Source organism: Mustelus asterias, chromosome 7 (genome assembly GCF_964213995.1).
Source record: "Mustelus asterias chromosome 7, sMusAst1.hap1.1, whole genome shotgun sequence".
Classification (NCBI taxonomy): domain Eukaryota; kingdom Metazoa; phylum Chordata; class Chondrichthyes; order Carcharhiniformes; family Triakidae; genus Mustelus; species Mustelus asterias.
In genome coordinates, this window is record NC_135807.1 from 124,712,949 (window position 1) to 124,738,703 (window position 25,755).

A 25,755-nucleotide genomic window follows, 5' to 3' on the forward strand; every position below is an offset into this window, starting at 1 on the left:
CTTCACTTATTTGACCAAGTTTTTGGTCATCTGACCTAATAATTCCTTATCTGGATCAGTGTCACACTTAGTTTTATAAGGGTCCAGTGAAGTATCTTAGGACATTTCATTGTGTTAAAGGTGCTATATAAATGCAAGTTTTTTTTGTCCTAAAATTGAAAACACATTGCTTTCGAGACACCTGGTGGTCATAGTGGGAAATGACTTGCAGATTCAAATTAGCAGAATTCAAAATTGCTGTTTGTGTCAGATCTAATGTAACATGGCATTGAATATCGCAAATACCAATTTAAATGCTACTTACTAGCTTCACAAGTGTTACATGGAATTTATTGACTTGCCTACTGATTTTAATATTCAATAGGTTTTATATTTCGAGCACAAAATGTGTCTACATTAACATGGAATGCATATTAGTATTTAACATTTATCTTAAAATTCTCTGCAGTTTTAAGTATAAATATAATATTTTGTTTTGAATATTGTGAAATTAATTATCATATTTTAGTCAAGTCCCTCGCGACTGCAGCGAAAGCAGAAGGCCATCTTAACAGTTAATAAATAAATATTTATAAATAATAGTGGTTACTCTCTTTTTCAATACAGCTATTATAACAAGCCAATAGGTCTCAGAGTAACATTCTAGACATGCGTTCTTGAAGTCAAATTGCAATATAGGAAGTTAAACTAATTTAATTAAGATAACATTGTACCACTGTAAAAATAGAATTGAATACAATAAGATGCAAGAGCTGCAATGGACTATATGTAGACTCAAAGGATGATGTGTACCTAGTTTAAGTTGATTTTCTTCAATTACACACATAATTGGCAGAGCCGTGATTACACAGACAAACCTCAATATAGCACATTTCTCATCTTTTGATTAGTTCATTAACAAGTGCTTTTTTTTTTGCACCTACATTCCTTGAATCCCAAGTGTCAAGTTGTCTAATTGCATTAATGTGATGATGATCAGAACAATAAGGAAATAATGGCCAGGCATAGGAAGTGATTAGGCTGGAGGAATAACATTTACAGAATTTTTGCGCATTTTGATGAGCTGCTGTGCAACTTTTAATACCGAGAGATTTTGTTTATAAATGATGCAAGGTGAGTTGCTTAATTATTTTGCCCAGTTCTTTAAGGACATTTTCATCCTGCACCTTCAGCATCACTGCAAAGTCATTTGTACTTTGTAACAACAGTGCTAAATCTGATCAATACAGGGGCCGGAATTCTCCCAAACACATTCTAGTGTTGAATTTGTGGGAAAACTGGAGTAATTCACGCTGGCGTTTTCAGTGGGAGACTAGAATCTCCCACACCCTGTCTAATGCAGAGGCCACCAGCGGGAATATCATTAGATTTCAGGGGCAGGGCCTATTCCCACCTGGGAGGCTGAAACCAGCGGACCGCTGCACATGCGCAATGGCCCCAAACTGTCAGCCTCCTGTTTGCTGGCCAGCTCAATCGCCGGCCAGCCCGGGACCCCCGCAGTGCTGCCCCCCCCGCCCCATCAATTCCAATGGTAGAGAGACCTCCCATCCCCACCAATCATCCCTAGGCCCTGAACTCCACATGCCATGCCCCCCCATGGCATGTCCCATGCCCGATGAGCAGTGCCAAGGTACCCCCTGGGCATTGGCACTTTGCCCCTTGGGCAGTGCCAGGGGGCATAGGCTGGCACTGTCAGGGTGCCCATGCCCAGGGGCACCACCACCTGACCCCCCCCCCCCCACCCCACCCCACTGCCTGACCTTCTGGGGGGCCTCAATTGCGCCCCCCATCACTCAGCGGGGTCAGAATGCTAGCTCCCCATTAGTGGGGAGCTACTGTAAACCCCACTGGAGTGAAACACTCTGGCAGAGTGGGTGATGCTGGCGGGATGGGAGAATTCAGTCCTGGGCCTGCTAATAGCATTTAAATCATATGCTAAATATTATTTAAATGCTGACCCCACCTCCCAGCTGATTTCCAGCGTGGCGGAGACGCCGCTGGAAATCCGGCCTTGGGAGACGCAAGCGCGGCGCAGACACTCGCGGGAATCCCGCGATTTGGCTGACGTGCAATTCTCCCAGCCTGCTGCGCTAAAAAATTAGTGCAGCTGGATGGGAGAGTCGCAGCCAGGATGTTTGATAGGTCATTGTGCAATTTTAAACGTTAATCATTTAATATATGTAATCAAGGCGAACTGAACAGCATGTGAAAGCATAATTCATAAGTTTTTAGCTAATGCTATGTTCATAAAATCACTGAACGGCAATTGGGGAATGTTTTCGACAAGTTAGAAAATCGGATTGATCAATGTAACATTGCCATTATGTTAAAGCCTAGAAATTTGAACTGTATTGAGACATAGAAACATAGAAAATAGAAGCAGGAGTAGGCCATTCGGCTCTTCGAGCCTGCTTTGCCGTTCATTTTGATCATGGCTGATCATCAACTTGTTGGATTTTTATGAAGATGTGACTAGTGCGGTTGACAGAGGGGAACCGGTGGATGCGGTGTTTTTGGATTTCCAAAAGGCGTTTGATAAGGTGCCTCACAAAAAGTTGCTGAAGAAGATTGGGTCACACGGAGTTGGGGGTAGGGTGTTAGCGTGGATTGGGGATTGGCTATCCGACCGGAAGCAGAGAGTCGGAATAAATGGGTGCTTTTCTGGTTGGCAGATGGTAACTAGTGGCGTGCCGCAGGGATCGGTATTGGGGCCTCAACTATTTACCATTTATATAGACGATCTGGAGGAGGGGACTGAGTGTAGGGTAACAAAATTTGCAGACGACACAAAGATAAGTGGAAAAGTGAATCGTGTGGAGGGCGTAGAAGGTCTGCAGAGAGATTTGGACAGGCTGAGTGAGTGGGCGAGGATCTGGCAGATGGAGTATAACGTTGACAAATACGAGGTTATTCACTTTGGAAGAAATAATAGCAAATTGGATTATTATCTAAATGGAAAGAAATTACAACATGCTGCTGTGCAGAGGGACCTGGGGGTCCTTGTGCATGAGACGCAAAAACCCAGTCTGCAGGTGCAACAGGTGATCAAGAAGGCAAATGGGATCTTGGCCTATATCGCAAGGGGGATAGAATATAAAAGCCGAGATGTCTTGCTGCATCTGTACAGGGCATTGATGAGGCCGCAGCTGGAATACTGTGTGCAGTATTGGTCCCCTTATTTGCGGAAGGATATATTGGCCTTGGAGGGAGTGCAGAGAAGGTTCACCAGGTTGATACCAGAGATGAGGGGTGTTGACACGGTAGCACAGTGGTTCGCACTGCTGCTTCGCAGCTCCAGGGTCCTGGGTTCGATTCCCGGCTCAGGTCACTGTCTGTGTGGAGTTTGCACATTCTCCTTGTGTCTGCGTGGGTTTCCTCCCACAGTCCAAAGATGTGCGGGTTAGGTTGATTGGCCAGGTTAAAAATTGCCCCTTAGAGTCCTGAGATGCGTAGGTTAGAGGGATTAGTGGGTAAATATGCGGGGTAGGGCCTGGGTGGGATTGTGGTCGGTGCAGACTCGATGGGCCGAATGGCCTCCTTCTGCACTGTAGGGTTTCTATGATTTCTATGATTATGAGGAGAGACTGAGCAGATTGGGTTTGTACTCGTTGGAATTTAGAAGGCTGAGGGGGGATCTTATAGAGACCTATAAGATAATGAAGGGGCTGGATAGGGTAGAGGTGGAGAGATTCTTTCCACTTAGAAAGGAAACTAGAACTAGAGGGCACAGCCTCAAAATAAAGGGGGGTCGGTTTAGGACAGAGTTGAGGAGGAACTTCTTCTCTCAGAGGGTGGTGAATCTCTGGAATTCTCTGCCCACTGAAGTGGTGGAGGCTACCTCATTGAATATGTTAAAATCACGGATAGATGGATTCCTGATCGGTAAGGGAATTAGGGGTTATAGGGATCAGGCGGGTAAGTGGAACTGATCCACTTCAGATCAGCCATGATCTTATTGAATGGCGGGGCAGGCTCGAGGGGCTAGATGGCCTACTCCTGCTCCTATTTCTTATGTTCTTATCAAATTCAAAACCCTGATCCCACCTTCCCCCGATTTCCCGTGATTGCTTTAGCCCCGAGAGCTATATCTAATTTCTTCTTGAAATCACACAATGTTTTGGCCTCAACTACTTTCTGTGTTCGTGAATTCCCCACATTCACCACTCACTGGGTGAAGACATTTCTCCTCACCTCAGTATTGTACTCGAAAATTATGAATTATGCTTTCATATGCTGTTTACAGTTTTCTTCTATCATATGTACAGTCAAAATAATCAAAATTTAAAGTTACACAAGGACTTAATAATTATCCATAGAATCCCTACAGTACAGAACTATAGGTCTGCACCGACCACAATCCCACCCAAGCCCTATTCCCGTAACCCCGCACATTTACCCTGCTGAACCCCCTGACACTAGGGTCAACTTAGCATGGCCAATGAATCTAACCCACACATCTTTGGACTGTGGGAGGGAACCGGAGCACCCGGAGGAAACCCACGCAGACACGGGGAGAAAGTATGGGACTCCACACAGACAGTGACCCAAGCTGGGAATTGAACCCGGGTCCCTGGCACTGTGAGGCAGCAGTGCTAACCACTGTGCCACCATGCCGCCAGAGTGGGTGGCTGATCTGATTCTGGAGCCAGAGACCAGGGAAAAGTGTGCAGTGGTTAAAAGTTTGACTTTTAAAGTTGTTTAGGTTCTTTGAATCTCTCGGCCTGAATCTAGGAGCTGCAGTATTTGATTCCGCCAGATGGCACCTTGTTTGTACTGCTGAGCTCCAACAGGAATTCTGCACGGGAAAGAGCTTCCTGCATGCAGGTTTAGAAGTCTTCCTAGCTGCTAGTGTAAAATAATCCAGTGAGTCCGATAACTAAATTGGAGAGCTTCTATATGAATGTATTTTGAGATGCAATGAGTTAAGTAAAAATCTGGGATATTGCGTAAATAAGCAGTAGATTCCGCAGCAGTTATGGTTTTGGTGATTCTCCACATTATGACTATTGGAATGTCCTTGTAACAAAGCTTCACTGCACAGTGAGCATAAAGTGAAATATCCCTCCTTAAGTAATAAAACTTAACATGATTTTCATTTGTAAGTTGTATCAATTTGGATTTGAAGCATAATGCATATATTTAATATGCACCATATTGAAATGTGGCAATATTCTATTCATGCACACTGTAAACAAGTTGATGAAAGAATTAGATCTTTAACCCCAGGCTTTGATTAGTTTAAAAATTGCATCTTTCATAATTCAGCTATTGATAAGCGTGCATATTAATTCCTGCTCATTCAGCATGTCATTTAATATATTTAAGTAATCCATGTATTAGCATAAAATAATCCAAACTTTCTTGATGATAGAAGCAGCGTTGCATGGCTTGTTGGGAGCGCTGACGAGCACACCATATAGTCCCACACAACATCTTGAGCGAGAGCAGGCTCTTGCCAAGCAGTTTGCTGAGATCCTTCATTTCACTCTACGATTTGACGAACTGAAGGTAAGCAGAAGTCATTTTGTGATTTTGCAGTGGTATGCTGGCATTGCACATTGAAGCAATAGTGTGCCATGGAATAGATGGGCACATGCTTTGTTTCCTTTTACTACTCTCCTCCACTCCACTCCACATGATTTTTGAGCTATGTTATGCTGAGCATCGTAACTGTGCAGAAGCTGCATGGTTTCCCTGCAAAGCAAGTAGAGAAATTAGCAAATTCCAACACCGCTAAGTGGCTGGTCAAAGTAAATCCAAAGGCAGGAACTTTTCTGCTCATGTTGGCAGACATTTGGGATGTAGTAAAAGCAAAAATGGGGGTCTTGTGGTGCAGTGGGTAGCTTCATTGCCTTTGAGTCAGAAACTCTGGGTTTGAGTCCCACTCTAGGGTTTGATGGCCAACACACACCAATCACAAATGGTAAGAACAGGAAAGTGATGGAAAAAAAAGTTGGATCCCCCAACATCACAATCCAGAGCTCCTGACTACAGCATGTATGTAAAAGTGCATGTTTTGATATCCTGCGTGGTCTGTAACACACCACCACCAGAAGCTAAAATACATTGGGAAAGGAACAAATAGTATATGCCCTTAACTGGAGAGTCAATATTCTCAACTTTATGGCTGCATAAATTAACATTTTATTAACTTTCATCAGCTACTTAAATTCAACTTGGCCACTCTGAAATTAGCTTTTTTAACAGTAATTCTAAAGGAACAGAAAAACAATTTTATTTGCTTCGAATAATCCAAATTTTGTGTAACTCAACATTATTATTATTTTGAAATGTTTTGTGGTGGGTTACAGAAATGTATTATCCTAAGTATATCCAGGATAGCTGCTGTGTCCCATTTGCTATTGTGTGAAGCATCTGGATCAGATACAAACAAAGCATTGAATTCAGGCTTTGTCCTCTGTGTGGATGTGCACGCACCATCAAAATTGGAGAAATATAAATTTGTGAAGGGATTGACAAAGAAGGAAGAAGTCATTTAAATGCTATTTGTTAATGGAATATAGTAGTACAATGCAGATACTATAAATATATTATGGGAGGCACAGTGGCACAGTAGTTAGCACTGCTGCTTCACAGCGTCAGGGACCCGGGTTCAATCCGGCCTCGGGTCACTGTCTGTGTGAGTTTGCACGTTCTCCCCGTGTCTCCGTGCGTTTCCTCAGGGTGCTCCAGTTTCCTCCCACAGTCCAAAGGTTGATCGGCCATGATAAATTGCCACTTAGTGTCCCAGGATGTGCAGAATAGGGGGACTAGCAGGGTAAATATGTGGGGTTATGGGGATGGGGCCTGGGTGGGATTATTGTCAGTGCAGGCTCGATGGGCCAAATGGCTTTCATCTGCACTGTAGGGATTCTATGATAAAATACGTTTTTTTTTCCATAATTCAAGTCGTAGTTTGCAAAGCATTCGAGATATCAACACGATACTTTCTAATGATTTTTAAAACAAAAGCATAATATCATAAATGCCATAAATATGAAATAAAAACAGAAAATGCTGGAAATACTCTGGTGTACCAGCATCAGTGGAGTCAGAAGTAGAGTTAACGTTTCAGGTTGGCAACCTTTCATCAGAACATTCATGGACATCGTCACAGTTCATTGGAGACATTCAGTAATATCTTGTATTGCTGCTGCAGCTTACACTGTATTAAATTTAAATATTGCATTGTTAATTGCTTTTGTTCTCCAGATGACAAACCCTGCTATACAGAATGATTTCAGCTACTACAGGAGAACTTTAAGTCGCATGAGGATCAATAATGTTCCAGTAAGTCTGTTCTTTGTCCACTTTGCAGTTCACTCTTATTTGGTAATCGTTTTTAATTATTTGTACGTCATTTTGATGAATACAAATAGCTCAGAAGGGGCCTGAAAATGAACTCAGTATTTTGCGATCAAGTTATAATTTACTGAACAACATCATTGGCAAATTGACATTTTCTGCCAAGGCAAAGTGCAATTTTTTGGCAGATGTATGCATTCATTGACAGTTTTACAAATGGTGACATTACTTTCACTGCCAACTTGGTATCCAATTAAACTTAGTCACTTTGTTTAAAGGCTAGGTCAGGAACTGTGTGTGTTGATATTGCAACTTGAAATGCAAATTATGCTTCTCTATTGATAATCATTCCTTGAGCTGCCTCAGCCCCAAGTTCTGGAATTCCCTCCCTGTTGCTCTTGTAAAGCTCTCCACCTCTTCCTCCTTTTTAAGGATGTTACCATTTTGGTAAAAAGCCCAAACATTTCCATATGTTGTTCATAACAAATTTTTCTTTACTAACACTTCGAGGACTTTTTTTAGAGGCGCATATAAAAGTTATTGTAAACAAAATGTAAAAATTCTCTTGTTATTGTGTTGTACGATGGCACAGTATTGTGTCTCGTTCACAATATATGATTATTTAATCAGGCCATTATGGTCTTTTAACAGGGTTACCTACTATGGGTGAAAATAATAAAAGATACATGGTCATGGGGGTGTTGGTGAGACCATGGGGGGATTGGGAGGGGGGGGGAGCACGCACACCTACTGGATAGCCCCAAATTCAAACCACCAACTGCTGCAGCCAACGCTTGCATAGAAACCAAGCTTGCAGAGATCCAGGCCAAAATGGGTGGCACGGTGACACAGTGGTTCGCACTGCTGCCTCACAGCACCAGGGACCCGGGTTCAATTCTGGCCTCAGGTCACTGTCTGTGTGGAGTTTGCACATTCTTCCTGTGTCTGTGTGGGTTTCCTTCGGGTGCTCCAGTTTCCTCCCACAGTCCAAAGATGTGGGGGTTAGGTTGTTGGCCATGTTAAATTGACCCTTAGTGTCAGGGGGACTAGCAGGGTAAATGGGGTTATGGGGATAAGGCCTGGGTGGGATTGTGTTCAGTGCAGACTCGATGGGCCGAATGACCTCCTTCTGCACTGTAGGGATTCTATGAAAATACATCCTGGAAAGGCCTGACCCATGACGCAGGATGAAAATTCAAATTACGGGACGGTTCGCCAAAATCCAGGGTTTTTGGTCACCCTGTCTTTTAAATTGTTCATTAATGCCACCTTTCTGATGCTTTCTATGATTATGTTAAATGATGCAATCCTCTGTGGCAAAACTGCATCTCTAAGCATGTAGCTTTCATCCAGTTTGCTACTATGACCTGAGGGGTGTTCTTTCCAAGATAAATGTGGTTCTGTCCCTGTTCCATCTGAGGTGGTTTACAGCAACATTCCCAATTGTACTTGTTATTCTGACAGTTATAGGGCAAGCCCATCAAGCTCACTTTCACTTGGGTTGCCTGGATTTTATGGCCAAGAAACTGCGCTTACTTGCCCTAGCGTGCAAACTGTACATTTTTGGAGTCTAGTTTGAGATGTTATACAACTGGATAAAGATGGGTTTACTTGGAAATAATATGGTCAATGCGCCTGTGGAGTCATCACAGCTGCATTGTTGGTAGTACTGTATGTTGTCCTGTTCAAAGGAAAATGCATTTTCGTAACCGGGTGCATCGCATCAGAAGTATAACACATTGTCGGGTTGCTACTTGTATCTATTTCAAAGATATAGGTATGGTTATGATACAGAGGAGAAGTGTGACTTTAAAAAAAAATAAATGCAATAAATCTTTCACTTTTCTGTTTAGTGTCTGGGGGGAAAGCACCTTGGTAACTCTGTGAATCAAGTATAATGTGTCCATTTTTGCTGAAAATGTAAAGCTAGGTGAGAAGAAAACCGAAGACATAAAGAAGCTGCAAAGGGATATAAATCAGTTCAGTGATGGTCAAAAATTTGGCAGATGGAGTATAATGTGAGGAAGTATGAAATTATCCATTTTGGTAGGAAGAATGCAAAGCAGAATATTATTTAAAAGATGAAAAACTAAGGATTTGAGTGTCTTTGTACATGAATCACAGCAAATTAACATGCAGTATGTTAGCCTTTATTGCAAGTGGTTTGCAGTATAGAAGTAAGGAGGACTTGCTAAAATTATTGAGGGCTTTAGTGCGATGACACCTGGACTGCTGTATATTGTTTTGGTCTCCACACCTAAGCACGGATAAATACTTACCCTAGAAGGAGTGTGTCAAAGGTTTTCTAGATTGATTCCTAGGAAGAGATGGCTATCCGTTGAGGAGAGATTAGGTAGACTAGGTCTATATTCTCCAGGGTTTAGAAGAATGAGGTGATGTCATTGAAAACCATAATAGTCATGTTGGACTTACCATGTGATGACATGATATCTGTTCATTTGGGGTTGTGAATCTTTGGAATTCTCTACCCAAGGATCTGCGGATGCTCTGTTGATGAGTATCTTTGGGCACTAAGGTGATGGGGTAAGAAAGTGGAGTTGATGTAAAAGTTTAGCCATGATAATTATAAATGGCTTGAGGGGCTGGATGGCCTACTCCTATTTCTTATGTTCTTGTGTAACCTTTTACTAATGCTAATTTTCAATTGCTTTTCCATTACATGGTCCTTTTATGTGCAATTTATTAGTATAGTGTTTATTTTTGTTCAGCCTGTGCTCTCCTCCCTCTTTGTTTCACACCTCAATTGTTAGTTAAATTATAGTTTTCTCTGACAATTGTTGCATGCCTCAAGAGTTTCCACAATATGATTTATCTGCCTTCTTGAAAATAATTACAATTGCCACATTCCTGAAGTCAGGTTGGAATTATTTTTCCTCCCAAATCTGTAGGATGAGTGTATGGAGTCTTGATGTGAGCAAAAGCCCACCAACTTGTAAGACCTCAGCTGGAATTCCATCAGGGGCCACAGGCTTTGTTGTTTGTCCTAAGTTTGATTGCTTGTTGTAATTCTCCCATCAATGGTGGTTTCCTCATGGATTGTACCACCAGGAACTGGGGGATAGCTTGGAGAGTATAGGCTGTCACTGTGGATTTACAGTTGAGGAGGTGTTGAAAATATTCTCTCCAGTGTTGACAGATGGCGCAGTCATCCTGAAGAAGAGAAACACCATCCTGTGAGCTAAGGGAATTTTATCCATTTGACATTGGTCTATAGGTGGCCCTGGTGGCTTCAATAAAGCTTTGCATGTCATGATGGTTGGATTTCTTGGGCTTCCTCTTCCTTCTTGTACTTCCGTGTTGTCCATAGCAAGGAAAATGCTTTCTTCTGAATCACTTATTTTATGTAGCTGAGGATATCCTCTCAGGGACATCGTGTCGCTTTACATTTTCCAGAGGAACCTTTGGCATAGTCTTTGTTGTGAGACAAATCCAAGAAAAATATCGAGAACTCCAGGAACTTTTCATTGCGTTTATTGACGTGACCAAAGCATTTGACTCAGTAAATTGAGACTTTGTGAATTATGCTCCAAAGATTTGGATGTTTAAGAAACTTCTTCATCCTGCAATTGCTTCATGATGATGTGCCTGTGTCTTGAGTGGAAGATCTGAAACAGTCGCCTTCAAAATCCAGATCAGTGTCAAGTAAGGCTGTGTGATAGCCCTCATACTATTTACATTCTATCTGACAGTTGCTATTTGCCTTATCAAAGATCAACTGCCCTCTGATTTTACATCTGTATTTTGAATTGATTAGTCCTAGTGCTTTTAAGGAGAAATGCCTCTTAACAAAACCACATTTCAGAATTTATTTTTAGATTATTCGAGTAACCGCCAGTAGCACTGCCTTAAAGATGGTTCTCTTTAATTTGGAGCTAGATTTCTCTGAAATCTATAAATGGAGGTAGTTTAGAGGATAATAAATGTTCCTTAACAGATTTGCGATTCTTGTGTTTTAGAGCAAAACTTTTCAAGTGATTGACTCCTGTTCTTTATATATAGGCAGAAGGAGAAAATGAAGTAAATAATGAATTGGCCAATAGAATGTCCCTGTTTTATGCTGAAGCAACTCCAATGCTGAAAACCTTGAGTGATGCCACAACAAAGTTTGTTTCGGATGTAAGTATAACGTGCCCTGTTTTGCCCACAGTTCAAGTAGAGGCTAAGGCTTTCTGTTCTATATTCTAGACATTGGCTAAAAGACTGCAATTCATTAATTGAATTCCGTACTTGAGAGGATTCACAAATATTAGACCGAGTTCAATATACCATTGTATTAATTCAAATGACCAATAATGCTGTTTTCTTTATTTCTTGTAGAACAAGTCTCTACCCATAGAAAACACCACTGACTGCTTAAGCACTATGGCAAGTGTATGCAGAGTTATGCTGGAGACACCGTGAGTAGGACATAATGCTTCTTATTGATAGTTGTTTCAGAGGGGTAAAGTATTAAAGATATGTCACAAGTCTTACTGGAATAGGACATCTGTTCGAAAATTTCCTGCATCCTTCAACCTGAATGCACTTGCTTTATAACTTGCTGGAAATGCAAACTGTTAAGTGTGGCAAGACAATGGGCCATCTGGACAGTGGGACCAACAGTGCAACTCTTTAATCAACGATATTTAAGGATTGAGGCAAAATGAGGGGAAAGATGAGGAATGAATGTGTTGTGTATTGGAGACGTGATACACAAGACAGACTTTGGTTAAAAACGAACAGAGCTTTATTAATGGTGTGTGATCTCTTCCGTGGTTGCTTCTTCTCTCTCTCTTTCCTGCGCTAGGTCTATTACATAATTTCCAGTGCATACATTAATACAGCATAGCTCTGCGTAGCCAATAGGAATAATTACAAATACATAACATTTCCTTCCCCCTTAAATTGGATGGCCCCAAGCAAGTTCAAAATAAGTTCAACATGCACAGTAGTCAATAAGTCTGTCACTAATAATAAATCAGACGGTTTGGAGGTTGTTGCTCTCGGAATCGTTGACAGCGAACCTCTGGTGTCTTTGTCTTTGCACTGAAATCAACAGGGATTGGTTTAACCGGTATTGACGTAGGAACTGGAATTGTCTCTGCGTCTGAGCAGAGGGTGAGGTGTTGTTTTCCTCAGCGGTGCCTGATAGTATAGGGGCTGTAGGAAGGTTCAAGTCAGGACTTTGTAAGTCTGATCCTGAATTTTCATCAGGCTCCAGATTCGGCAGATCAGTTCTTTCAGTTTGGTCTGCATATCTTCTCCAGATAATGTCATCTCTGGTCTGGACTGTATAAGATTCAGGTCCAGTCTGTGCAAAGATGGTGGCAGGAACCCATTTCTCCCCTTTGGAGTAGCTCCATGTCAAAACTCCTTTTCCTTAGTGGAAAATTCTGTTTTGCCTTGCCTTCCCACTGTTCCACTTGTGCTTGTTGTTACTGTCACACAATCTCCTTGGAGGTTTTAAAAGGTCAAATGCAGAACGCAACTGCATTTTTTATCATGATTAAGGCAAGAGAGGTCTTGGTCATGGAAGGTGTGGTATTCCAGTAGAACCACGAGGAATTTGTTAAGGCATTTGAGAAGCGAACCTTGTTCCTTGGTTGCTTTCAAGGTATGTTTCGGGGTTTGGATGAAGCGTTCTGCTAGCCCATTAGTAGCGGGCTGATACAATGTGGAAGTAATGTGTTGAATACTGTTCTCTTGTAGGAAGTTCTCAAATTCCTGAGAGACAAATTAAGGTTTGTCATCGCTTACCAGTTGTTCAGGAAATCCAAAGTGACTAAATACTTCTCAACTTCTCAACAGTCTTCTCAGATGAGGTAGATGTTATCACAGTGATCTCTGGCCATGTGGTGTGAGCATCAACCATTCCTTTGAAAGGTCCTTCAAAATCCACATGTGCATGTTGCTAAGCCTCTTCAGGCTATTCCCATGGATGCAGCATTGCTAAGGATGGCAGGTTTCTTACCTTCGCCTAGGGAAAACATGTTCTAGCTTTCTCATCAATTTCCACATCCAGACCAGGCTACCAGAAATAATTTTTTGTTATTTCCTTCATGCATACGTCTCCGCAATGGCCCTTGTAGCTTCTCTAACACCAGCTTCCTCAATGGTGGTGGAATGATCACTCTGAGCCCCCATAGAAGACATCCTTTCTGTACTGAGCTCCATTCTCCCGGAGCAGTATGGTTTCAGGTTAGATTATAGTATCTCATAAAACCATGGGCCTGATTTTACCAATCGGAGCCTAAGGGCGGGATCCGGGCGTAATACAGATCCGAGCCCGGAATCCTCTTTCCAGCGCGCCCATACACGTTTTGTTGGCTCCGGTCCGATTCGCGCTGTGGGCGGGACTTAGTGCTGTCGGAACGATCGGAGCTCTGAACTGCGCATGCGCAGTTCGAAAAATATCTGAAGCAGTGCGCCCGGGCGGGGAGAAAAAAGCAGAGAGAGCGGCTCTCTGACACAGACCATCTGCGGGGTCAGAGAGCCATTGCAGTCTCTGACCCCGCTCTTCGGAGGCTGCATTCGGCAGGTCGATTAGAGCATGGATCCGCATCGGACCAGAAGACGGTAAAGTGGGATTTGGCGGTAGAGTTGGGCGCGCGGTTCATTAAGTCGATTTAAATGCATGCAAATGCATTTAAATCGTCGGGCCGCCCGATTCGGGCACGGGCTGGACCCGCGTCCGAATCGGGTGTTGGTAAAGCCGCGATCTGCTCGGAATCGGGTGCAGATCGCGGTATAGGCCCGACGCCCAACTTTACCGCGATTTCACGCCCGAAAACGGGCGCAAAGCTTTGGTAAAATTGGGCCCCATATCTATCACTTCGAAGAGCATTGAATCACTCTGAGTGTCTTTTTTCTCACTTGCCTAGAAGTGACAGGTGTGTTGTCTACTTGTTCAAAGTAGAAGATATTCCCCTTCAAACAGTCTGAAGAACTACCTGGCAGTGGCAATCTTAAAAGTCTATCCAAGTTACAATGTAGACTTGACTGTTGGTACTTAATGGTGTAAGTATATGCAAACCAAAGCAATGCCCTTCTTTGCATTCTACTTGCCGCATGTGATAGAATTCCTGTGTGTAATCCAGAAATGGTAGTGAGTGGACAATGGTCCGTCAGCAATGTAAACTCTCTTCCATACAGGAACTGATGGAATGTATTGGCTCCAAAAATGATCCCAGTGCTTCCCATCTAATCTGAACATAGTTACTTTCAGCTTTGCTTAAAGTTCGAGAAACAAAAGCATTAGGTCTTTCTTCACCTGATGGCATTATGTGGTAGACCACTGCTCCAACAGCATAAGGAGATGCATCAGAGGCTAATGCGGATCAGAATCATGCCAGCCATGATTGAATGGCGGAGCAGACTCGATGGGCCAAAAGGCCTAATTCTGCTCCTATATCTTTTGGGCTTATGGTCTAACTGTATGGGAAAAGTAGGATCAAAGTGTGTGAGAACATCAGATTGAAGTAACACTTCTTTGGCTTGCCTGAAGGCATTATTGCATTGATCTGACCCCTTCCACATCTGGTTCTGGCACAAGTGGTTATGTAATGGTTTCAGAATGGTTGCCACGTTTGGAACAAATTTTCCATAATAATTCAACAATCCCAGGCAGGAATGTAACTGGTTAATATTCTGAGGTTCAGGCACCTCTGTAATGGCCTTAACCTTGGAAGGAGATTTGTGAAAGCCAGTGTCATCAATCAAGTGTCCCAAATACTCAATGGAGGATCGGAAGAACTCATACTTGTCCTTACGAACTCTCAGACCATAGTTTTCCAATTTCTGGAGAGTGACATCCAAGTTTCAACGGTGTTCCTCTTCCTCTCTTCCAGTGACTAGGATGTCATCCAGATAGCACTGGACTCTGCTCATTCTACTCAGGATCTGACCCATTGCCCTTCGAAATAATGCAGGAGCAGATGATCAAACTGCAATCTTTGGCACCGGAACAATCCTTAAGTGTCATGACTGTTAGAAGTTCCTGTGAATGCTTGTCCACATTCATCTGCAATTGGGCCTGGCTTAGTCAATCTCGCTGAAAGTTTAACCTCGTGCTGATCCCACAAACAGGTCTCCAATGTAAGGTAATGGGTACTGTTCAGCACATAATACTGGATTTATGGTGACCTTGAAGTCTCCGCCAGTCTTTCCAGATTCATCTTTCTTGATCACTGAAACAATAGATGTGGCCCATTCACTGATGCTAACAGGTTCCAGAACTCCAATCTTCACCAGTTGCTCCAAGTCAGCTTCCACCTTCGGCCTAGTAGCATACGGTACAAACCTTAACTTCAAGCATTTCACCTGGCTTGTCTTTAATTTTAAGTTTGACTGTAAAATCTTTCATGCTCACTAATTCTCCATCAAAAACAACAGTTGGGCTTCTTTAAAATGTTTGAGGCCTGATTCGCCATTGGTCATCACATTGACTTCAGCCCAGTTCAGTCGAATCTTTTCCAGCCCTGTATGACCCATCAACACTGGATAGTTTCCCTTTACTACATCTAGCGACAAACCTCCTGTTTGCCCATTGAGTTGCACAGCAACTTCAGTTTGGCCCTTCAGAGGAACCACTTCACCTGTGTATGGCTTCAGCACTATGCTTGATGGCCTTAGGGGAGTTTCTCATTGTAGATAGTCTCTGGCACCAGTGAGACTACTGCTGCAATATTACTTCCAGTCTTACTGGCTATCCATCCAGCAGTGGAGTGACCCAGTATCTACATGTAGTGCCAGGGATGGCTAGCACATTTAGTGATAACTCCTCCTCTGTGAATCTCTTTGCTCTTTTTGACCCTGTTGTACAGCATTGACATTTCTCCTATTTTGTTTAAATGCTGTCTTGCGATGTTCTGGCTTCTCACATTTATTCATAACTCGCTTTTTCTTCCAGCGGGCTTGCTTTGTGTCCTTTTTTTCCACAGCTTGGACATTCCATGTCTTTATACCAGCATTCACAGCAGAATGCCCTGGATTTGCATTCTAGTAACATGTATGTGTCTCGATGGCTTTGGGTGTCGATTCAGCAGACATTTTGTTTATTCAAGTATGCAAAATCAATGGCTAGGCTTCCTTTGCAGCCAGTTCCATCGAAATAATGATTTCAGTGGCCTTCTGTAGTTTACAATTACTGAGTTAACAGACGTTTTTGCGTCGCTTCATTGCATAGATCACGAACAAATCTGTCCAGAAAGGTGTCATTCAGCACATCTCCAAACACTCAATATTCTGCAAGCTTTTAAACACTGCCACGAATTGCACGATTGACTCTCCCTCCTCTTGGTTTCCTCCATGGAATCTAAAGCGCTCTGCAATCAACACATGATAAATATGCTTGCAGAATGCACACAATTTGTTTGTACGTTTTACTGCTGAGTTTGTCAGGTTGCACTAAACTACAGTGGCAGTTAAAAGCTTTTCCCCCATCACGCTCGGGAAAGTGGACACGATAATTTCCACAGCTCTTTTGTTTGCCTGCACAAAATAGTCAAAACGCTTGCCATTAGAGTTCCATTGCGACACATTTTCATCAAAGGATCCCATGTTGTCTAAAACTCTCACCATTTTTTCACTTAAGCAGGTTTCCCCACATGCACACTTTGCACCCAGGTTTCCAGCAGTTACCTCAATTTTCTTACATACAAGGTATCTAATCGAGCTTCAGCCTCTTATTTATCATAGCCAGCTCTATATTCAGCTTGTAGAGTATCTTTACTCAAGTCCACCTAACCCGTTAATCTCCGTAACACATGTGGAAGTTTTCTTTTTTTTAAATTCGACTTTCCCTCGGTTAATTTCTTCTTTCCGGGTGGCCAGCAAGTACATGTCCGTAGTCCTTGTCGCCAGTTTTTGTTGTGTATTGGAAATGTGATACACGGGACAGACTTTGGTTAAAGACAAATGGAACTTTATTAATGGTGTGTGATCGCTTCCATGGCTGCTCCTCTCTCTGTTTCCCGCTAGGCCTATTACATCATTTCCATTGCATACATTAATACAGCATTGCTCTGCATGAGCCAGTAAGAATAAATACAAATACATCAGAGGGTAAATTAATAGAATCAGGAAGGTAAAGAAACAGAAAGGAAAATCGGATTGAGAGACAGAGAGAAAATGGAAGAAAACTAAATGTGAAAATTTCAGAGCCTGTTGATTTGCAACATGCAGGATTGAGACTGAACAGTTTAAATTTCTCCCTCTGAGTTGGAGAGATTGATGCAATCATTAGTAATTATCATTTAATTTAAAGGATAAATACAATGTTAATAAGGAGTCTCAACTTTCTGTAGAGAGCATAATGGACAATTGATGTGAAAATCCAGAAAACTATTAAAAATAGAAGTGGGTAAAGGCAAGATGCCATTTGTACAAGGGACATGATGAAGTGACAGAAATCACCCAGCAAGTTTGAGATTCGCAATTCATGGCATATCTTTTATTTCCCTGCATTAGCTGGCTGATTTGCACAGTAATAAAGGTGTGTGTCATTAACACACTCTTGTTTTTCCAAGAATATTTAATCTATTTTGGCATTTGAGGGATTCTGGGTAGGAATGTTCCATATTGGCTGTTGAAGGAAATAACTGATGCGTGTAAAAATGGTGTGGCAATTAATCTACATGTCGATTGGTCAAACCAGGTCGGTCAAGGCAGCCTTGAGAAGTTTATAGAATGTATCCGTGATAATTTCCTTGAACAGTATGTAATGGAACCTACGATGGAGCAAGCTATCCTAGATCTGTTCCTGTGTAATGAGACGGGAATAATTAATGATCTCACCGAGATCCTCGCGGAAGGAGCGACCACGGTATGGTTGAATTTAAAATACAGATGGAGCGTGAGAAGGTAAAATCCAATACCAGTGTCTTGTGCTTAAACAAAGGACACTACAATAGGATGAGGAAGAGGTTGGGACCAAAGACTTTATGATGGGACAATTGAGGCCAGTGGAGGATTTTCAAAGCAATTTTTCACACTGCTCAGCAAAAGTACATACCAGTGATAAGGAAGGATTAGAACAAAAGGGATAATCAGCCATGGCTATCTAAGGAAATAAAGGAGGGTATCAAATTGAAAGAAAATGCATATAAAGTGGCAAAGATTAGTGCCAATGATTAATGAGAAACTAGAGGATTGGCAAATCTTTAAGGGTCAACAGAAAGCCATGAAAAAAGCTATAAAGAAAGTAAGACAGATTGATCTAGCTCAGAATATAAAAACAGATTGCAAAAATCTATAAAACAAAAAAGAGCAGCTATGGTAAACATTGATCCTTCAGTGGATGAGAAGGGGGATTTAATAACGGGAAATGAGGAAATGGCTGAGGCATTGAACAGGTATTTTGTGTCGGTCTTCATAGTAGAAGACAAATAACATGCCACAAATTGATGACAAGAAGGCTATGGAAGGTGAGGACCTAGCAACTATCATTATCACTCAAGAAGCAGCGTTGAGCAAGCTAATGGGGCTAAAGGTAGACAAGTCTCCTGGCATCCCAGAGTACTGAAAGAGACGGCGGGGGAAATAGCAAATGCGCTCGTGGTAATTTACCAAAATTTGCTGGACCTTGGGGCGGTTCCGGCAGATTGGAAAACAGCAAATGTGACGCCATGGTTTAAAAATGGAGGTAGACGAAAGTCGGGGTAACTATAGGCCAATTAGCTTAACTTCTGTAGTGGGGAAAATGCTTTGATCTATCATCAAGGAAGAAATAGTGAGACATCTGGATAGAAATTGTCCCATTGGGGTCATGAAAGGCAGATCTTGTTTAACTAATTTAGTGGAATCCTTTGAGAATATTACGAGCATGATGGATGACGGGGAACCGGTGGATGTGGTGTATCTGGATTTCCAGAAGGCATTCGACAAGATGCCACACAAAAGGCTGCTGCATAAGATAAAGGTGCACAGCGCCAGGGGTAATGTATTAGCATGGGTAGAGGATTGGTTAACTAACAAATCAAAGAGTGGGGATAAATGGGTGTTTTTCTGGTTGGCGATCAGTGACTAGTGGTGTGCTTCAGGGATCAGTGTTGGGACTGCAATTGTTTACAATTTTCATAGATGATTTGGAGTTGGGGACCAAGTGTAGTGTGTTAAAGTTTGCAGATGACACTAACATGAGTGGTAGAGCAAAGTGTGCAGAGGACACTGAATGTCTGCAGAGGGATATAGATAGTCTAAGTGAGTGGGGAAGGGTCTGGCAGATGGAGTACAATGTTGGTAAATGTGAGATCATCCATTTTAGTAGGAAGAACAGCAAAATGGACTATCATTTGAATGGTAAAAAATTGCAGCATGCTGCTGTGCAGAGGGACCTGGGTGTCCTTGTGCATGAATTACAAAAACTTGGTTTGCAGGTGCAGCAGGTAATTAAGAAGGCAAATGGAATTTTGTCCTTCTTTGCTAGAGGGATGGAGTTTAAAAACAGGGAGCTTAAGTTGCAGCTGTATAAGTTGCTGGTGAGGCCACACCTGTAGTACTGTGTACAGTTTTGGTCTCCTTACTTGAGAAAGGATATACTGGCACTGGAGGGGGTGCAGAGGAGATTCACTAGGTTGATTCCGGAGTTGAGGGGTTTGGCTTATGAGGAGAGACTGAGTAGACTGGGGCTATACTGATTGGAATTTAGAAGAATGAGGGGCGGATCTTATAGAAACATATAAGATTATGAAGGGAATAGATAAGATAGAAGCAGGGAGGTTGTTTGCACTGGTGGGTGAAACTAGAACTATGGAACATAGCCTCAAAATAAGGGGGAGCAGATTTAAGACTGAGTTGAGGAGAAACTTCTTCACCCAAAGATAGACAGATTTTTGATCAATAAAGGAATTGAGGGTTATGGTGAGTGGGCGGGTAAGTGGAGATGAGTCCACAAAAAGATCAGCCATGATCGTATTGAATGGCGGAGCAGGCTCGAGGGGCCAAATGGCCAACACCTTCCCCCAGTTCTTATGTTCTTATTAGGTTCCTACACCACAATAGTGTCTACACTTCAAAAATACTTAACTGTGTCCTGTTGTTTTGAAAAACACTATGTAAATACAATGCATGTAAATTTTTGGAGCCTGATTCATGCAAGTAAAAATCCAAATTAAATCAAAACATCGAAAGTATGACATTAGTGTATACAGGGCAGGACTCCAGGAAGAAGCATATTCTTAATTAGGGAGATTTAATATCAGGTAATCATTCACTGATGGGCTATTTGTCTCAAAGCTGTCTACTCAGTATTTCCCATTTCAGATAAAAAGACACAGCAGAAAAATAAATATTTAAATTGCTACTCGGAGCAGAGGGGAGATAGAAGCTCATTTGTCAGTGATGAGTCCTACTGGCCTCCAGCCAAAAAATAGATTTCCTCATACATTTTAGCTTCCAGTATTGACCCACAAATTAGAAGTTTCTGTTTCGCAAGTTGGTACTGTTCAAAGGAAAGTGTTTATCTTTTCAACCATTTTACCTTTGAAAGCTGCTTTTGGTGTACTTGGTAGACTCGGTGAATAAATCTAAGCAAATTCTTGATGCAGTCAAACTTTACTCTGTGTTTGCATGATGAAAATTATAATGCTTCAGCAATTCTTGAGCGACTCTTTAATGTTTGATTTGGTACCTTAGCCAGCCTGATCCAGTCCAGGTCAGCCCAACCTTGTGAGATTAGATAATTGGATAAGAAAGACAATTAGCTGAAATTATTTCCATAATTACTGATAGGTTGATTGTGGTAGCTTGCCAAGGTGAAGTTAATGTCTGGTTTATTTTTTCAATGTGCAGGGAATACCGAAGCAGATTTGCAAGTGAAGAAACGGTATCATTTTGTCTGAGGGTGATGGTGGGTGTCATCATTCTTTATGACCATGTGCATCCAGTTGGGGCATTTGCTAAAACGTCCAAAATTGATGTGAGTTTATTCTGCATTCTATCTGACTTTGCTGCCATCATATTTTGAAACTGTTATTTTCAAGCAGTAATAAAGTTTAAAGTTTATTTATCAGTGTCACAATTAGGCTTATGTTAACTTTGCGAGAAATTACTGTGACAATCCTCTAGTTGCCACACTCTGGTGCCTGTTCAGGTACACTGAGGGAGAATTTAGCATGGTCGATGCACCTAACTAGCACGTGTTTCAGACTGTGGGAGGAAACCGGAGCACCCGGAGGAAACCCACGCAGACACGGGGAGAACAACATGCAAACTCCGCACAGACAGCGACCCAAGCCGGGAATCAAACCCGGGTCCCTGGCGCTGTGAGGCAGCAGTGCTAACCACTGTGCCACCAAAGCATTTGTGTTTGGTAATTTCTCTATAATGTGGGTGCCACCTTGGCAGACAAATTATTCCTTTTTAGCTATACTTTCCAAGACATAGTTATATTCCAAATAAGTTGCTTTAACAAAACTAAACTTAAGTATTTGTAAATATATGTATGTATATCTACTCCAAACTACTTGAAAATAGACTACTTGTGAATCTGGGCAAATTGATATTATACCTATTCACTTTTTCCTACAGATGAAAGGGTGCATAAAAGTCCTAAAGGATCAGCCTCCAAATAGTGTAGAAGGCCTTCTGAATGCTCTCAGGTAATTGAAAACATTTGTGAAACCTGCTAGAACTTACATGTTCACAGATAGATGCTGTGATCTGCATACTGACTTACTTCGTAAAGGCTTTGAGTATCTACTAATGGAAGTGGGATTCTGGCTGCCAAATTCAATTTATTCATGTTAAAAGACTTAGGGCGATCCTCCCAAAAAAATTCTAAGTGTCAAATTCATGTGAAAACTGGAGTAAATCCTGCTGGTTTTTTCAGCAGGAGTTTTAAAAATGAATCTCCCACACTGTGCACTGCAGAGTTCATTGGCATAAGTCACATTGAAAATCAGTGGTGGGCCTATTCCCACTGAAGAGACTGGCAGCCTAGCACAGAGCGGGCCACTGCGCATGTGCCGATCGGCGCATGAGCAATGGCCCCTGTCTGCCGGTCTCCTGGTTGCTGGCCAGCTTGCAGCTCGATCGCCGGCCGTGCGACACACCCCCGGTACAGACAGCCCTCATCACTCCCTTAAGTAGAGACAACTTGAAGGGATTTGGCGGACAACTGGTTTGACCATACATTGCCACATCTGCCTGAACAACGTTAAGCACCATCTAGTCCTGCACTTGTCTATGAACTATTCCAGGATGATCATGGAATACAAAAATAATTCCATTTTTTTTTTTACTACAAACTGTTAAACCCTTTTATCCTGTCTTCTTCGCCCTCACTTCCAACAAGTATGAGGAGCAAATGCACTTATTTGCCACTAAGATTCTGAGCATTTGACCACGTCTGCCACTTCTTTCCCTTTCCCATTGAGAGTTGTCACCTGCCCTAACCCGAGCTCACATCTTTCTCTTTGTCCCCTATCTCCCCTGTGCCCTCTGGCCTCACAGACAAGGTGATTTCAATCTTCCACTGCCTCAACCCTCTTACCACTAAACTGCTGACCACCTAATTTCCCTTCCTGGCTCCTATGTTAACTGACCTGAATCTGCCACCATTATCCCTGCCTCAGAAACCACCCCTTAATTTCTCCATCAATGAAACTGCTGTCCCATCTCAAACATTCTTATACTCTCAAGTCAAAGAAGGTGCTGTCACCTCCACATCAGTGCCCACCTTTCTCAAAACTCCATGTTTAAACCCATTCAATCAGATTTCTGCCACAGTATCAAAAATGCACTTCACAAGGTCACCGGTGGATGACATCCCAGGCGGGATTTTGCGGCCTCGCTCATCCCAAAACCGTAAAATCCCGCCCGAGTTCAACAGACCTTCCCATGCTCCACTCTTCGCCCGCTCCGATTCCCGTGGCGGCGGGACGGTAAAATTCCGGCCCCGATGTGGATGAAAAAGGTAAACTGTCCCTCCTCATGTTTCCCAACCGAGCACAAGAAGCAGGTAAGCTGCCCGGAGAGGAATGGAGTTGGTAACCAGGGAACAGAGCTGGTGGCAGAAACTGGATTTGGCCTTCCCAATTTTTAGTTGGAGGGCATTTCTGCTCACCCAGTACAGGATGTCAGACAAGTAGTTTGATAATTTAGAGACAATGGAGGGGTCTAGAGTGATGATGAGGTAGAACTGGGTGTCACCCGAGTACATGTAGGAACCCATGCTGTGGTTTTGACTAACGTCAGCAAGGCTAAATGATTAGAAGACTCTGGAGCTAATGATGCTTCGTTGGGAAGAGGAGTCATTACTGGAGATGCTGTCGCTGCAATTGGGAAGGCAAGAACAGAACCAGACAAGGGCAGCCATGGTGAGTTGAACAGTGGAGAAGTGTCCGAAGCAGATTGCATTATTGATTATGTGAAAGAGGTTGATATGGGCACAGAGGAAAAATGCACTATTTCACAGTCACAGAAACAGGAGCAGAGCAATGAGTAGAGAGATTTAAATAGGCTGGTAAGCCTGGATTTGGTAGGACCTTTGTAGGTCCAGGTAGGCTGAAGATGGAGTAAGTAGTTTGCAACATCCAAGATTAAGGGTAGGATTTTTTTAAGGATTACATGATGACAACATTTTAATCAAACCTTGAATGTCCTGCTCCTTGAGACACAAGTTGATAGCCTGAATGCACCTTTACAGCACAGAGACAGGCCATTTGCCCAATTGGTCTGTGCTGGTGATTATGCTCCACAGAAGCCTTCTTCCATCCAATTTCATCTAACCCTTTCTGTAAATCATTCTATTCCTTCCTGTGGCATGTATTTAACCAGCTTCCCCTTAAAGGCAACTGTTATTCACGTCAACTACCTCTTGTGGCAGCAAGTTCCACATTCTAACAGGTCCCTTAGTAAATAAGTTCCTCCTAAATTCTTTATCGAATCTATTATATTTATGACGCCTAAACATTAGACTTCTCCACAAGCGGAAGTATTTTCTCTATATCTACCCTATCAAACCTGTATATATTAACAGTCACCTCACTTTTCTGGATAGTATTTTATTAAACCAAGTTTATTTTGCCCATGTATGATTGTTTCTGAAAGCCACCATAGTCCCAGAGGACCATAGGCTGCTCTCCCCTTTGAGTGTGAAAGAGCTGACTGGTGGTGATTTTAACCTGAGGGTCACCACACCTCCGGCGAGTGGCAAGTGTGTGATGGCGGGGTCTTCTTGGATAACGTCAGCCGGTACGGGAATTGAACCCGTGCTGTTGGCGCGCTCTGCATCACGAACCAACCGTCCAACCATCTGAGCGAGCCAGCCCCCATGGGATTGTACAATACCTCCATACAAAATATTATGTTCTTATTTCTGGGATAGGTTCATTGAATATGAAGCATTGTCTGAGAGATGTAGCATTCTGCTTTTCAGGTACACCACCAAACATTTGAATGATGAGACTACCTCCAAGCAAATTAAGACAATGTTGCAGTAAAGCATAGCAACAGAGCTGGCTACAGAACAGTATTCTGCAATGTTTGAGATGCACAAATATGTTTTTAATGTTTAAAGAATGCAACTGCTTTTTTCTTTGTTTTTTAAAATGTGTTCCTGCTCTTTAAAATTCGCTAAACTTATTTTCTGTGCCAAATTCTCTAAAAAAAAGACAAACTGTGCAAAAAGTGTTCACTTTGTTTTGCGTTTGAATGAATGGATGATCATGGAGCACATTGGCAGCTACTATTCTAAGTTGGGTGTCTTTGTATGTGTAAGGAAATTCAGTAACTTGGCCTAAAAGACAAAGAAAATTTTTTCTGTTTCTATTGATTAATATTTAATACAGCTTCTGCATGACAAAGTCTTTTCATGCTGTGTACAACTTAAAAAAAAAAGTCATTTTCTATCGCAGCTTCATCGTGTGCAGCCATTAAAAAAATTGAACAGATGTTAAATTAACTATATATGTTTTATTGTACAAAAAGGTACCTAGCACAACAGACTACAAATTATAGTATTGTCTGTTTTGTTAATACTTCAGTTTGCATTGACTCATTTTGTACGAGTGTATGTAAGTTTAACATTCATTAAACTAACGTTAAACTGTGATGTGTGCGTAACAGATGCGTATGCATGTACATGTAAAATGGACAGCTGTTAGTCAAATAAAATGAGCTTTTGTTTTTCTAAAACTTGACTGTTGAGATTTATGTTTTTTTCTGATCATCACTGCACACTTTATTAACTAGACAACTACAAATCTACACTTTTAAATTCTAAATTTGACTATCTACCATATCCATCATATTATCCTTCACAGATTTTATGCTATTCAGCAAGAGGGGAGGTGGCAGTGTAGTGTGTTGTCGCTAGACTAGTAATCCAGAGACCCAGGGTAATGCTCTGGGGACTCGAGTTCGAATCCCACCATGGCAGACGGTGAAATTTGAATTCAATTAAAATCTGGAATTAAAGGTCTAAGGATGACCATGAAACCACTGTCGTAA

General features: G+C 42.1%; 1 protein-coding gene across 42 annotated transcripts in view; it reads left to right on the top strand.

Moving 5' to 3' along the window:
- fam49bb (family with sequence similarity 49 member Bb) overlaps positions 1-25,444 on the top strand; it is a 181,074-nt gene extending 155,630 nt beyond the window's left edge. For 16 of the 42 annotated variants that reach the window (XM_078216770.1, XM_078216778.1, XM_078216796.1 and 13 more), the window contains 7 exons: positions 5,372-5,508; positions 7,213-7,290; positions 11,326-11,442; positions 11,644-11,723; positions 21,094-21,220; positions 21,832-21,902; positions 24,683-25,436. In XM_078216770.1, the coding sequence (XP_078072896.1) occupies positions 5,372-5,508; positions 7,213-7,290; positions 11,326-11,442; positions 11,644-11,723; positions 21,094-21,220; positions 21,832-21,902; positions 24,683-24,746 (674 nt within the window). In that variant the 3' untranslated portion in view covers positions 24,747-25,436. Of the gene's footprint in view, positions 1-5,371; positions 5,509-7,212; positions 7,291-11,325; positions 11,443-11,643; positions 11,724-21,093; positions 21,221-21,831; positions 21,903-24,682 lie in introns of all 42 variants that reach the window. The other 26 variants (XM_078216757.1, XM_078216760.1, XM_078216764.1 and 23 more) reach the window with 3 other exon arrangements.
- Positions 25,445-25,755: the final 311 nt, after the last annotated feature.